The 15,907-nt window shown below is 33.9% G+C and overlaps 1 protein-coding gene across 1 annotated transcript in view; it reads left to right on the top strand.

Moving 5' to 3' along the window:
- The window catches only part of LOC108906490 (suppressor of zyg-1 protein 20-like), a 31,051-nt gene extending 15,502 nt beyond the window's left edge, over nt 1-15,549 (top strand). The window contains exons 4-5 of the mRNA XM_018709765.1: nt 10,472-10,690; nt 14,992-15,549. Coding sequence (XP_018565281.1) covers nt 10,472-10,690; nt 14,992-15,549 — 777 coding nt within the window. The remainder of the gene's footprint in view (nt 1-10,471; nt 10,691-14,991) is intronic.
- Nucleotides 15,550-15,907: the final 358 nt, after the last annotated feature.

The raw sequence follows: 15,907 nt of genomic DNA, 5'->3' as shown, positions 1-15,907 counted from the left end.
ACAAGGATAAAATTGCTGCCAAAAAATCGAGGGGAACGCACGCCCCCGTTCCTCTCCTCAGAGAACTCTAGCAGTCTCATGTGTGTTGATTTGATTTGTCAAGTTTGTGTTATTTTCTGTTTTTCTATTTTCCAGCAGCAGCGCGATCGGTAGGGGCAGATGGGGTAGCGAGCCTCTCCTGCCGCAGCTCCCTGCTCATGTAATCTTCAAGCGTCTTCGAACATGCGGTAGGGGCCCGGGAGTTGCGCGATGGCACGTTCTCGCTCGGTCTCTTCGCTCTCGCAGTAATGCTGATTATTGGATCGTACCGAACAATTAAAAAATTTGATAATTTGATAAGTTCCGTTGCCCTGCTCTCGAGCATTAAAGACTCAGGCAGCGAGTAATGCATGAATCCCAGCCAGGATCCATCTGACACTTCAAACAACATGACGAACGAAATTCGTGAAAAACTCGGAAAAAAATGCATTTTCGAAAAAAAGTTTCCTGCAAAAAGTTTGTATTTTTTTCCGTAGAATACGATCCTGCAATAAAAAATAGGGGTTTTCATTTGAAAAATCGAAGTTGACCCTCGTTTGACCTTGAAAATCGACTTCAAGGTCATTTTCAAGGTCACCATCGTATGTCCCCCTCCGAACCCTATAACTTTTGTCTAAAACATTTTTCCTCATTCTGCTCGGGTTTCGAGATATTTGGGGTGGGACATTAAAATGGGACACCCTGTATATTTTTAAATCGCCGCTCAACCTCTATAAAATGACATTGTTAGATCGTCTTCATGGTAACATATGTTAAAATTGCTATAGTCAATTGTTTTTGTTCAAATGGCACACTATATATTTTTTTATCAATTCTGGAAGATTTTTTTTTCTGCATTCAGCTATATAGAAAAGTCTATAGTTTCATTAGAAATATTGCTAGAAAAACAGCAAAAATGATGAACCCTACTTTCAGTAGCTTTATTCTGAAAAATGATAGCCAGCTGAGGAAACAACTGAATTTTGACGTTTCTAAATAACGGTTTTTCAAAATAATTGACATTTTGTACATACCCATTCTATCTATAACTAATTATTATTACTATAACATGAATACTTATAGTAACCAAGAAAAGCTAGATATGATTTTAATTTATGGAGAGTGCTGAAAGAACGCTAAAGCTGCCAGGCTTTTCGGAAAGTTGGCCAGGAATTTTGCAGCGTTTGGTTTTCAAAATAAAAGAAGAGTTTTTAAACCCAGAAGGGTAAGAGATGAAGAACATTCGATAAAGATGTTAAATGGCCTGCTATAGATCTTCGGATCTCATTCCTATAGATTTCTTTCTTTGGCATTACCTAAAAGAAAAAGTTTACTCTTCGCCTTTAAATGATATTGACGACCTTAAAAACAGAATAAACGTAGAATGTCGGAGATTAAATGAAGAAACACTAGAATGTGATTGTAGGGAGGGAGTGATATACAGAGCTATTCTGTGTTTGGAAACAAATGGAGGTCATTTTGAACATTTGAAATAAGTATTGTTTTAAATTGTTATATTATTATCGTATTAAAAATAAAATATGTTACTTTAAAAAACATAGTAACTTGTTTTCGCAGCTGGCTATCATTTTTCAGAATAAAGCTACGAAAAGTAGGGTGCATCTTTTTTGCTGTTTTTCTAGCAATATTTCTAATGAAACTATAGACTTCCTTATATAGCAGAAAAAAAAAATCTTCCAGAATTGATAAAAAAATATATAGTGTGCCATTTGAACAAAAACAGCTGACTATAGCAATTTTGACATACCTATGTTACCATGGTGAGGATCTAATAATGTCATTTGATAGAGTTTGAGCGGCGATTTAAAAATATATAGGGTTTGTTATAGCTATTTGTTAAAATAAAAGAGATACAGTGCCGCGAATGCCAAACTGAATCACCCGGTATCCTAAATTTAACTATTCCTTCTATCTCTGAGAATTTTAGTGGTAGTACTGGTATAATTGTATACAATTTTGAACAACCTGTGCAACAACAAAAGAGGTCCATCCAGGCTAGTACCGAAGCTCATTCTCTTTCTGAACCCACTGGTCTCCTATGTTTGTCACTCCTACTGTGGACTCACTTCTTGATCTGCTCATATCGTGGACGAGATGTGTTTAGTCAAGTTATAAATCTCTTTTTATGGTCTATTCGATGGCATTATAAATTGTTTGTACATTGAGGAAAAAATTCGGCTGGAAAAAAAATTACAAATAAAATAGTTAATCCAGAAGGCCTTAGAAAGATTTATAAATTAATACTTCGGTTGTTACAACATGAACATTGTTCAGTTTCACAGATGCATTATCAGTAATAAATATTGGACATACTGTGCATATTTATTTTATTGACTATATTTTTATTTTGTTTTGTTGGTTTTTGTTTTTATAAAACTTTAAGAAAAGCTATACACACTTCATTTATTTAATAATAATGCTATGAATAACGTGTAACATAATTAGGCCTCCTAAACTGGATCACTAGATTCTGTGTTCAAAAATAAGAAGAAAAAATTCTAATAATAATAAATTCGGTGCATAGTTTTTTTTCATGTTACGTCAAGAAGTTTAATTATTTTTTAACAAAAGAAAAGTTCTCATGTTGAACTTTGATCAAACCTACAGTTTTCCATTATAATCAAAAGTTACATCACACCATGAAAATATGAATAAGAATCACAAATAAGGTGTCTCATTAGCCTAAATTTTATTACTAGTTTCACGTCACAAGAAAAGAACTTTAATAAACACAGATCTAAAGATGCTTTCTAAAGGAGCTTAGGAGCCATAGGACTTTAATTGTGCACTCTTGCGGCCTATGTTTATTAGGTCTTGTTCGTGTCTTGAACATGTACAGGGTGATTCACTATATTTTGACCCCCCATTAACTTCTTTGTTCTAAGAGTTACGAAAAATTGTGAAATACAAAAGTTGCACGACTTTTTATGAATTTTTCGAAAATTATAGTAGAAAAACAAATTAAGTCCAAACAAAATGGCAGCAGATGTTAACTTTGTTAATTTAAATGGAATATCCCGTATATTTTTACATATTTGGATAGAACGTTCTCTGCCGAGTATAGACATATAGGGTTTGTTGGGTCCATGTCTAACAATAAGCGAGATAATATTAAAAAACCAAAAGAAAAGAAGAAAGAAGGATCTTGTAATTGTTAGACCTCTTTCAGGCATTTATGCGTTTTTTCCAATTACGTAAGAATTTACAGGTTTTGTTATAATATATTTTGACATATCGAACATTGATATGGTCCAAAATGCGTATAGGTATTCTAACTAAATCTCACTAGTTAGGCCGTGAGAGGCCTAATTACTGATGGACAATGCTATGTGGTAGGACCTGACAGATAATGTCATGACAACATTATTACTGTTTGACATTTCGTATTATTATTTCATAAAAGTGGGTAACACAGAAGTAAAAAATTGAGATATAGGAATTAAAATAGGGTATGGAGAAAAACAATAATAATTTATAATATTAAAATCACAACGACAATTAGCTATAGCTAACAACTATATAATACTTAAATTACAAATATTCCTCGAAATGGCCTCCATTATTTAATACACTTATATCTTCTTATTAAATTATTTAAACAGTTCAAAATAGAAATTGTATTTCTAATCATTTGGGCGCTGTTATTAAAATTATTATTAACTTTGTCCTTTAAAAATGCCCACAAAAATGTATCTAAGGGTGCTAAATCGGGACTATTTGGTGGTCATGGAATGGGTCAATTTTTACCGATCCAAATGTCAAATTGGCCATTTAAATGCTCCCGAACTTCTAAGACATTGTGTGGAGGCGCACCGTCCTGTTGCCAAATTATTCCCTCTGAGAAAATTGTTGTTCTACCTCCGGAAGAATAAATTGTAGATATGTTTCTCCTGTTAGGTTGTGGTAAAAAAATATGGGCCCTACAATTTTATTTTGGAAAATGCCGCACCAAACTTTTATTGACTTTCTACCGGATTTCTTAATTTGGGCAACTTTTCTTTGTCGTTGATTTTTGTTCTCCCACGAATGTTTATTTCTCCTATTAAAAACGCCTGCTGTGGAAAATGTCCACATTATGTGTTTAAATATATCAGGATTCTCATCTAATCTCTGGAGCATTAGCTGACAAAATTCTAATCGTTTGCGCTTGTGATCTTCTGTAAGCTTCTGCACAGGTAACAACTTGTAAGGTCTATAGTGATTCTTTTTTAATGATCTTTGAATTTTTGAATAACTTTTTCCAAGCTCATGTGATGCTACTCGTAAACTATTTTCTGAATTTTCTAAAACAATGTTTCATCATTTTAAAAAGGCTCTCAAAATAAATAATAGATGCCTTGTTCTATAACAAAATTAACTTTCAATGGGTATTTACAACAAAAAATAGTACATTATACTATAAGGGAGAGAAATGCGTTATTTTGGCAGAGGTGCAATTTGAAGCCCGAGGGCTACAATGCACCGAGGACAAAATAGCAACTCTCCCGAATGGTATATACTATTTTTTCCACGGTCTCATTAACTTAAAAACACATATTTTGTCATTATGAAGTAAGTAGCACCAGAATTATTGTATTCGGATTTGAGCATTTATTTAGTAGTCGTTGAGTTATTGTCATAACTACAAAATAAACAAACAAAAAGAATTGTCAAATTAAGGTGCTAGTTTGGTTTAGTTTAAAGTTTGTTTAGTGCACAATGAATAATTGTGAGTCGGAAGAGATTGTGGAGGCTGCAAATATTGCAATAAGCAATTTGCTGCCTACGAAGTCAAGATCTTTATACGATATAGCCTACAATCGGTTCAAAAAGTGGTGCGCCGAGAAAAATGTTCAAGTATACAGCGAGAATGTTTTGTTGGCATACTTCAGTGAAAATGCAAAGAATTACAAGTCTTCCACATTATGGGCGCAATATTCTATGGTTAAGTCATGCTTGATAATTTACGACAACATAGATATAAGCAAATTCCCCAAGCTGATCGCATTTTTGAAAAGAACCGGTGACGGATATCAAGCGAAAAAATCGAAAATATTGACAAAGGGTGAAATCGACCGTTTTCTATCAAGTGCAGATGACAAAGAATTCTTAATGATTAAGGTAAGATTACTTTTGTTGTTAGGTATTTCAATTATTAAGTATTTTGATTTTTTATAGGTTGGATTAATTCTGGGGATTGCCGGAGCTTGTCGAACTGATGAACTAGTCAATTTAACTGTAGATGATATTGAGGATGTAGGCTCTTCCTTGATTGTAAAAATTCCAAACACTAAGACAAAGATTCCACGAACCTTTGTGGTTACCGATGTGGGAAATATGCTTGAATTGTTTCGAAAATACCTGTCCCTTCGTCCTCCCCACGTCAAGCATAAGCGCCTTTTTTTGTACTACAAAGCAGGAAAATGTAGTTCGCAGCCAGTTGGCAAGAATACCATGGGAAAAATTCCGAGTGTAGTAGCTTCGTATTTAAAATTACCTGATGCTGCATGTTATACTGGTCACTGCTTACGAAGATCTTCAGCGACATTACTGGCAGATGCTGGTGTGGATATCACGACAATAAAGCGTCATGCTGGTTGGAAATCAACGACAGTCGCTGAGGGTTATGTCGAGAACTCCATTGAAAATAAGACCAAAATTGCTAATTAGGTTTTAGTAGGTACCACTACTAGCGCAATCACAAAAACTGTAAATGCAAGCGAAAGTAATATTCCTTCTAATATTAATTTTGAAAATTGTACATATGTAACATTTAATTTAAATGTCAATAAATAATTTCAATGTTATCTTTTTTTTTGCATGAAAAACGTTCTCCATAATGTAAACTCCCTTGGGAGCATTATACTCCCTTGGGAGCATTATACTCCCTTGGGAATAATCGACTACTTCTGTTTTAATTTTGATGTCATAGAAACTGATTTCTACTCCCGACCGTGGAAAAAAAATATAAAGCATACATACCTTCAAAATAAATTAGAACATCAAGTTATTCATTCTCGAAGCCCCAGTGATACGTTTTCTTCTATTAAAGGTTTTATTATCTCTCACATGCCGATATATATACAAAAATGTGTTTTGGCTTAGTATTGGGCGATTCGGATATAATGCCATATATTCCCTTCTTGCAGCTTTTTTATTTTTATTATTTCTTACATAAACAGAAAATATTTCAAACTTTTCAGCTTCTGTGTAACCCATTTTAAAATGGATTAATTAAATAATAATACAAACTGTCATACAATAACAATGTTGTCATGACATTCTTGTCACTGTCATAGCCTACCATATAATATTGTCCATGAGTAATTAGGCCTTTCACGGCCTAATTAGTGAGATTTAGTTAAATACCTATACGCATTTTGGACCGTATCAATGTCCGATATGTCAAAATAGATTATAACAAAACCTGTAAATTCTTACGTAATTGGAAAAAACGCATAGATGCCTGAAAGAGGTCTAACAATTACAAGATGTTTTATTTTCTTAATGAAAAACCTTCTTTTCGTTTTTTAATATTATCTCGCTTATTGTTAGAGATGGACCCAACAATCCCTATATGACTATACTCGACAGAGAACGTTCTATCCAAATATGTAAAAATATACAGGGTGTTCCATTTAAATTAACAAAGTTAACATCCGCTGCCATTTTGTTTGGACTTTGTTTGTTTTTCTACTATCATTTTTGAAAAATTCATAAAAAGTCGTGCAACTTTTGTATTTCACATTTTTTCATAACTCTTAGAACAAAGAAGTTAATGGGGGGTCAAAATATAGTGAATCACCCTGTACGTAGTGATGAAGTTTAGCAGTCTAATTATGCGACAAACTGTATAAACCTCAGATGTTGCTAAGTGCAAGTAAAAATATATCAGATGTAGGTATTGGGATCTACGATAAATTACTGGGATGTAGTAGGATCTACTAAGGATTTCCACGAATTTAAGGAGGAATTCTAGGATTTACTTCAAAAAGAGGATGTAGGCGAACACTTCTTAAACGTGCTCTTTCGGTTGCCTGCGTTCACATCTCTGCTTCGTAAAATAATCGAGAAAAAAATAAATTAATAGATATCCCCTAAAAACTCTAAATTTATCTTATAGTTTGTTAATCGCACACTTACAAAGCTCAGTTCGCATATCAAAATCTGTCCTCTGTTGAGTAATTGACAAGACATACCTACTTTATACGGATGATGATTACTTTTTTTCGAATTCAGGGTATTGAGATTTGTCAACGTCAAATACACTGGCTATTTTCGGTCGGAACGTTAGGATGTTCTCGAACTGGATTTTCCTCCCGTATCTTTCTAACTTCCTCATCTCTTATATGTTCTACTTCTCTATATTTCAAGTTCCCAAACTCAATGTAACTTTGAAAGTACATCAGAGATAACATTTTATGTGTTTTAAAACAGTAGATTTACTGAAAAACTTCTAAAACGTTAAGAAATTTTATTTATAGTATAGAAATGAACACAAAATTTGTTAGGATAAGTCTTATTCGGTGTCATTGTGATATATTTAATTAATTTAACTAATAATATTTTGGAAAATTGCAATTAAGATATAGATACTCGGAAAGAATCGTATTGCACTTTAGTTGTTTAAAGCCGATTTATTCTATAACTCAAGTCATGAGATGCCCACGCTATTCTGAAGATACAGTCTTCATAAATGTTTAAAAGCCACGCGTGACCGCCGAACTTAGGCAATCCAACAATGCACGATTGGTCCTGGTAACGAAATCCCAAAGTCTTGACGTCACCAATATCAATGATTCGTTTACATTGAATAATGACAAACCGTTACGCCTACGCTCGAGATAATGCGATCGCTGAATGGTGTAATTTTTCAAGAGATTCTATTCAACCAGTTCTAAAAAAGATTAAATTTTCATGCATGTTGTCTATTCCTTAGATAAAATCTGGTATCCGACACCACCTTAGAAAATATCAACAATTATCAATTAATTAATAACCGATGCATAGCCAAGAAAAAACAACAATACTTTTTTAACTTTTAAGCATTTGACACTGTAAAAACGCTATCAAATTCTCATTAAAGGCAGTGGGGTAGACATTTGTCAGAAATTAAGTCTACGTTAGTTGATTACACAATGTTGATTAAACAAAGTGTGTTTGGTATAATGTACCTACAAGTTTTGAAATTATTCTTAGTTATTGTGTTTAAACAGCTTATGTTAATAAAATTGATAATTAAATAAATTTCGAAAGTCAATGTTTAACCGTGATACAAAAACGTTATACAAAAACTTAGTTTCTTCAAAAACGGCTAATTTTATCGAAACGAATGTAGAGTACCTTTTTTAAAGAGGAATGGCAAAAGTATTTAAAAATTCAGTTTTCAGCTGTATAAAATAATACCTATCAAAATTTTGGCTCAACGAGTGTGGTAGCAAGTCAGTTCCTGACTTCCCTGATAGTGTAAAACATCTAGTGTAGCATGATTTTATGAGCCTTTATGGCCTACATAAAATATTAAAATTTCATCAAATTATACACTTCGGTTCAAAAGTTAGAGCCGAAATGGTAGATAACTGGGTACCCTTTTGGGGCTCTGTATCTACTTTAAGGAGCACTTTAGGATTTTTTTATGACAAACTAGGGTTATTTTGACCTCCCCTATATACACTCCCGAGAGTATGCCATATACTTACCAGACACCCTGTATATATTTTTAGGATACATTAACACCATGTATCTCCTCAGGGAAGCATTTTAGGAAAAAAATACAATAAAAAAAACTTCATTATTATGACGTATCCCGTATACCTATATTTGGTCAGCATCCGGTTTGACCGGAGATATAACAATTTTTGACTGGGCTCGTATATTTTAGATACATCAGATAGTATTTTTAATTACAAGTCCAGCGATACGCATGCGCGTAGCTAGGGGGCAGGGGTATGCATGGCCCACCCTAGAAAGCCCGTGAAAACACTCTAGAAAAAAAGATCTATTAGAATGAAATGAAAACGTGTTTGTTCAGATATGAGGAAGTCGCTGATTGCAAGAGCTTTTTTATAGAGGCCTCCATAGGCTTGCAGTTCTAGGCCCACCCCAACCAAATGTTGTAGCTACGTCCATGGCGATACGTTGTAAGATACCATCGACATCAAATATCTATTTATGATAAAAATATATACAGTGTAACGGATGCTTCAGGGGGTTACTATGCAAGTAATTTTCAACAAAAAAAGTATTACAAGATTTTTTCGAAAAGTTGATAGTTGCTCTTTTATTTAACATTTTTGATTTCAAAAAATTTTGTGCCTTTTTCCATAAAAACAAAAATATCTCTGTTATTCTTACAGCCACATCAAATTTAGACATACCACCGGAAAGAGCGTTAGATTTACTACAAGACGAGCATATATGAGTGTTTAAAGAATCTTCTATACCAGGTCTGTAAAAAGTTAAATGTAATAATTGTGAAATGAGCAAAATTAGTGGTATCTCCTTATTGGTGGTAACGCCAAACGATTTTATTACCTTTGCCCTTGATATTGTTGCCAGAAAAAAATAGCAAACTCAAAAGTTGATATATCGCTGAAAAGCTTACTAAATACAGTAGTTTTTGCTGAAGAAAAAACACATCCTCATTGACAAATTTTTGGCGTTATTGCCAATAACGAGATACCTACCACTAATTTTGCTCACTTCATAATTATTACATTTAACTTTTTACAGCATCTGGTATAGAAGATTTTTTAAACAGTCATATATGCTCGTCTTGTAGTAAATTTAACGCTCTTTCCGGTGGTATGTCTAAATTTAATGTGGCTGTAAGAATAACAGATATTTTTGTGTTTATGAAAAAAGGCACAAAATTTTTTGAAATCAAAAAATTTTAAATAAAAGGGCATCAACTATCAACTTTTCAAAAAAATCTTGTAATACTTTTATTGTTGAAAATTACTTGTATAATAACCCCCTGAAGTTTGGCCATCAGCATCCGTTACACCCTGTATATGAAAACCTATAAGATACGTAGTAGCAGTGACGGCTCGTGACATTGTGAATAGGTGAGGTCCGTGGTTGTGTTACTAGGTGGGCAATAAAGAAAAAAAGAGCGGCGCAGGCAAAAATTTTTAAATTTTGAAGGTCAAACGACTTAATGAATCTAGAAATTTTTCGTTACATTTACTATATTATCGAAATTCACAACAAGGATTGTCGCATTGCTTTTTACATTTACTTCTACGTTTTGCCCATTGGAAAATTTGAATAACAAAGAAATAACTAAATCTCAATAAAAAAGAATTATAAATCACCCGTACCTATTTTCCTAGGTCTACCTCTGTCATTTGCGTCATGTCTCCAAACTGGCCGGGCACCACTTATTATATTATTTCTATAATAATTACTTCCATCCCCTGACATGCATTTACCTTTTTGTTGGCCATTTCAGGGACCAGATTACAATTCTGAAAGCGAGACTGAAAAAGCCGCTGAAGCAGCTCGATTGAGGGCTCTCCTGAAAGACTGGGAAACAGCCAGTGCGGGGTCCAGCTCCCTCCCGGCCACCCCTAAACGTCGGCCGCAGACCATGCTGCGAGCGGACGGCGTGAGATCGGCAGAGGTGGCAAGAGAAATGCCGAGACCTCCTGATAGGGCTTATGTCTCCCAGGTAGGTCATAAATATGTCAACTCTAGTCGGCGTTTGATGTTTTTTGTGAATTCTACCCCTGAGAGGCAATTGTCAATAAAAGCTTTTTTTTGTTTGGAAAAGTCGGCGGAAATAATTTTACGGCGGCGGCGGATAGGACGCTGAAATGTGGATGAGCATTATGACTTGCACCTTCCAATTTACGATTGCTTCTGAATAACAATTTTCAGTTTCAAGGGAAAAATAAAAATTGCTTTATAAACTGATACAGAAATCTCTTTGAACCATATAAGTAGTCTAAATAAAACAAACAGCCTTTTTTAGATTTTATTATGTATTTACAATATAAATGCTCCACCACTGGCGTAATAATAAGGAATGATAGTGCGAGACCATTGGTTGACATGAGTTTATAACCAAAATAACCTTTTTACATACGTACGAATTTAAGTAGGTATAATAAAACAAAAACAATAAACAGCAATTACTTTTTTGTATGCATTGAAATTTTCCAAGTAGGTATAACATTTTCGTATAAAAAAAATAAACAAAAGTATGAATGAATTTAATCCCGAATTTATAATATCAACGTCTTTTGTTCCCGTTCTGGCAAAGGTTTTCGAAACGGCCTTAAAAACGTAAATTGCAGTTTATTTTGAAAACAATAATTTATTCCATTCTAGTCAATACGGTTTTATGAACAAAAGGTCAACAACTTTGGCTATTAATCAGTTAACTACGATTTATTTGTCATTGGAGTCTTATCTATCGGACAAAACTCGGTATGTTTTTTATAATTCTTGTTCTTCATACCTAACGGAAATAGTTCATAGAGTTCCTCAAGGCTCAGTATTGGGCCCTATTCTATTTCTTATCTATATCAATGATTTCCCAAATTGTGATGTACCTATATCTATTGATTTTTTTTTATTTGCCGATAATACTATCGCTTTAAAGTCAAATAATAACTTAAGAACTCTCAAGAGGTTCAGTGGATGCACTGCCGCTGACAAAGGACTGGTTTATTATTGCTATAGAATGAACTTAAATATTGACAAAACTTAATTTTTGCTTTTTACACTTCGCCATATTAATACTTGCGATAACTCGAATAAAATTAAATTTCTTGGAGTTCACCTTGACACTAAATTGAGTTGGGGACAATATGTTAATAACTTATCCGCACTTTTATCTAAGAATATTTTCCTACTGCGTAATTTGAATCGTGTAGTCTCTATGTATTAGAATGGCTGGAATAAAATACAAAGATGATTGTCAGGAGCACTTCAAACTGCTAAATATTCTTACAATCAGTGTATTGGAATACATCATTTATATTAAAAATAATCAGAATAGATTTGTTCGATAAGAAAATTTACATTCCCACCATAGAAGAGAGATAATATTAGGCCAAAATATCATAGATTAGCGAAATCTAGATATGGCACAAATTATTTTCGCATTAAATTCTTTAATAGACTTCCATCTGTGATTCGATCACTAAATTCAGACTGTTTTAAGGCCAGAATTAGAAAATATCTTAAGAAAAAAACGTTTTACAATTTTGATAAGTTCTTTGTTGACCAGTTTTTAGATATACCTACCTATAATAAATGTTCGTAGTATTTATTTTTTATGCTGTTTACGTCATATTTATCTGAATGTGTTTTTTACTTGTTAGGAAGGTTGTGTAATATTGCTTTAATGTTATATCTATCATGTTTCCCTTTCTTTGACTTGTGTAAACATATAAATAGGTACATAATATATCGACACCAATAAATGATTTGATTTGATATAAGAAAGTTATAGCAACAACTTGAGCTGTTTTTATTCAAAAATACAATCGACATTTAAAATCACTGGATGATGTAGGCATTATTTTCGAAAAAGGGGATCATCGCACGCCACTGGTTCGTGGAATGAAATTAATTATTAGGGAGTTTTTGTTACATTACCCTTATAATTTTAGCAGCGAAACTTCTCTTTGTGCTTGTTGTATTCAATTGTTTTAGTTATTCTATGTGAGAAAAAGCAAAATGGTGACGAGTTATGTTAACAGATGCAGAATAATACATGTTAGTACATAATCAAATTCCAATTTTGTTCGCCTTCTGTCATCCACAAATGTTGAATAATTTATTAATATAATTTGTTACAAGAGTCATGCTTTATAATTCCGTTCTATATAGGATATTCCAACGAATAAATTAAAAAAATAAATAAATCGTCGAAATTCGTAAACCATCCGTGATGAAGTCAGTGCTGCAACTTTATTTTTCCAGGAGAAATAGATCGGAGGAAAAAGCATGTGTTAAAATTATTCATTTACTAAATTTAGGGAGACCATTTTTTTTAATTATAGGATTTATTTTTTTCATATCACAGTAAAGAGAATACCTACTAATACCTTCCAAATGATGTATCATTCGACTTCCAGTAGTTATAATATTTTTTATATATTTGTATATTATAATTTTTTATAAATTTATAGGGATTTAGTGTGATTTTTAATTTTCATTAAAACTTTAACAACTTTTGGATTAATGCTGAAATTCTGCAACACATTTTTTTAATCAGATTTTCAATATTATTTTAGCTCTTAGAACCAATATTTTCATACTTCAATTCAATAATAATATGACTTCCGTTTGTACTTTTATAGACTACCAGTCCCTAATGGAAACATTTTTGTTTACTTCTTACATCAGAATTTTTCCTGTATGTTTGCGACGGAAGACGGAATTTAAAATGTATTATTTTTAAGCAGTTAAAGTACAATACCCTTGCAATTTTTCTTAGAGTGAAAAAAAATTGCTGATTTCAGGGGATAGACATTAGGAAATATCATTACAGAGAACACTTAATAATTTAATGGCTAGCTTCAATTTCGTCCCGCAACATGGCCCCACGATAAGCGCCATGTCGTGGAGGTGTGTTGGTTGCCTCCTGGGTTGGTCCCGGCTGTTGAGACCGGTCAGCTTTTCCCCTGAGCATCATCATTGGGTTCAAGACCCGTATGATGGGACGGGAAGGATCGAGTTGTCCAGGGTCCCTCTTCAGCTCCGGTGTCAGTGCGTTGGACGCCTGATCGGGGGCCCTGGCATTTCGTTCCTCTCCCTCTTGATGTGCGGTCTTACGTCCATCATCGAGGGGAAGTGAGATTTCCCATCCTCCGCCATCGTTCTGAGTTCAATATGCCCAGATCGGCCGAATCGGCGAATTGGAGCACTTCACTAATTTGATCCGGGGTTCGGACTTTTGTGTCAGCCTGCATGCACTTGGTTCGGGTCTGATACCCTGGTATCTGTAAATCACAGTCTTTGATTCACTGTTTTTTAATTCATTATGTACGGGATCCTTTTGGAGTGCCTGTCATATGAGGCTTTTTTTAAAGCTTGGTGCAGCGTAGAGCTGACGGAGAGCGTTAGAGCTCGAGGTTTGTGTATTTTTTAGCTGAGAAATAACAAGACTGCAATTGTCGTGGGTGCGCGTTCAATCGCCGGCAGTGTGGATCCCGGTAGAACAGTTGCTGCAGTGATTGCATGGATTGGTTCAGTGACACTTCGTTTCGGCCCGCGACGTTTGCATTCTTGCCTGGTCTGGTGGCTACGCCTACTCGCTGTCGTCCTGGTGGCTCGACGGTAGAGTTTTCGAAAGGTCGATGACATTTTTCGGAAGATCGGTGATTTTGGCATTTTTTTTTTCTGCTTGTAGAGCTGCTTAGGCGTATTGTGGTAGCCCGCCTTTGATGCATTTGTGTGAGGAATATTTCGAAGTTAACGCTTTATGTTCTACAACATTAACCTAATACAAAATTAAAATACAATTATTTAAAAACAAAAAAATAAGTATCTGAAAAATTATACAGACGAATTTTTAAACCCAAGGGAATAAATATTTTTCCATTAGGATTTAGAATTTTGTGTACAAAGTTAGACTAAGTAATTGTTGGTGTTACCAATAATGAATTGAATAAGGTACCTATAATAAGATTAACTTGATCTGTTTCTACTGCTAAAACAGTATTGAAAAATTGGTTAAAAGAATTTATTTACTAGAATTTTATTTCAAAAGTCGATCGAAGAAATAATTGACCAAAAAGTCAAATGCATGGTTTTTGTCACCGGTTCATGTACTAAAACAATATTGAAAAATATTTCCATTAAAATGTAGGATTTTTAATTCTGTAATGTGTATAAAACTCCAGTAGGAAGTTGTAGTATTAGTAATGACTACAAGTCTTTAGTCTTCAAAATTTTGAGTTTAAATAACATATCTTGAGAGGCATAGTTACTTACCTAATTTTAAATTTGTTCCAGATCCCTCAAAGCGTAATCCACCAATCATACGGCATCACTCAAGTAGCCTACAGACAAGTGAATTACAACAATGCCAACTACATCTCCCAAAGTCCTTCCCACCAAATAGCTTACCCTTCTGCCATGCAATATCAAGCAATCAGCCCCATGTATACCAGTCAACCAACCTACCAACCACCACCTAGACAATACCCAAGTTACAACCAACATGGGAGCCCTATAAAAACCTATGTCAACAGTTCCCCAAAACACATTCCTTACGAACAACCTGCAACATACTCTCCGACACATAAATTCTATGGACCACCTGTAGCTGTCGCCAAATCTGTTTATACGAATGGAGAGCTCCTGCAGCAACAGCTTATGAACCACCACACGATGCAATATCAGCAATACAAAGAGGCTAGGGAGCAAGTCTTGGCACAACACCAACAACAGTCTGTGTATAGGGGACCTCCGAGAAATTATCAGAGTAGTGTTACGATTCCCATTGTCGTTAAAAGTAATCAACAGAACGAAATGAATTCACTGCATAGGAAGCAGTATGAACTGACGTGATCTTTAGGGCAGGATTATTAGATACAGTGTCCTTGCAAAAATTATTTGTATATGGAGTTATTAGAAGTAAAAATTTAGGTATCACAATTGTGAAACAGATCTCTTCCAGATTCTAGGAAATATTAGTACCTATTTGATGTATTTTTTACTTTCACTAGACATAGGAAATAGGAATCTATCTAAAGATATTATTTTCATATTCACATATAGTAAAGTAAACTTCATATATGATGTCATCTTATAGATAATAAAAACCAGTATTAATAAAGTTAAGAATAAAATTTTAGATTTATACTCATTAAAATAACCAAATTTAAGTAAAAATTAGAAGTCAAGTTTCAGCTACGTAATTTTGCAG

This window comes from Anoplophora glabripennis, unplaced genomic scaffold (genome assembly GCF_000390285.2).
Source record: "Anoplophora glabripennis isolate ALB-LARVAE unplaced genomic scaffold, Agla_2.0 scaffold192, whole genome shotgun sequence".
NCBI classification, from domain to species: Eukaryota; Metazoa; Arthropoda; class Insecta; order Coleoptera; family Cerambycidae; genus Anoplophora; species Anoplophora glabripennis.
This window is presented reverse-complemented; position numbering and strand designations above follow the sequence as displayed.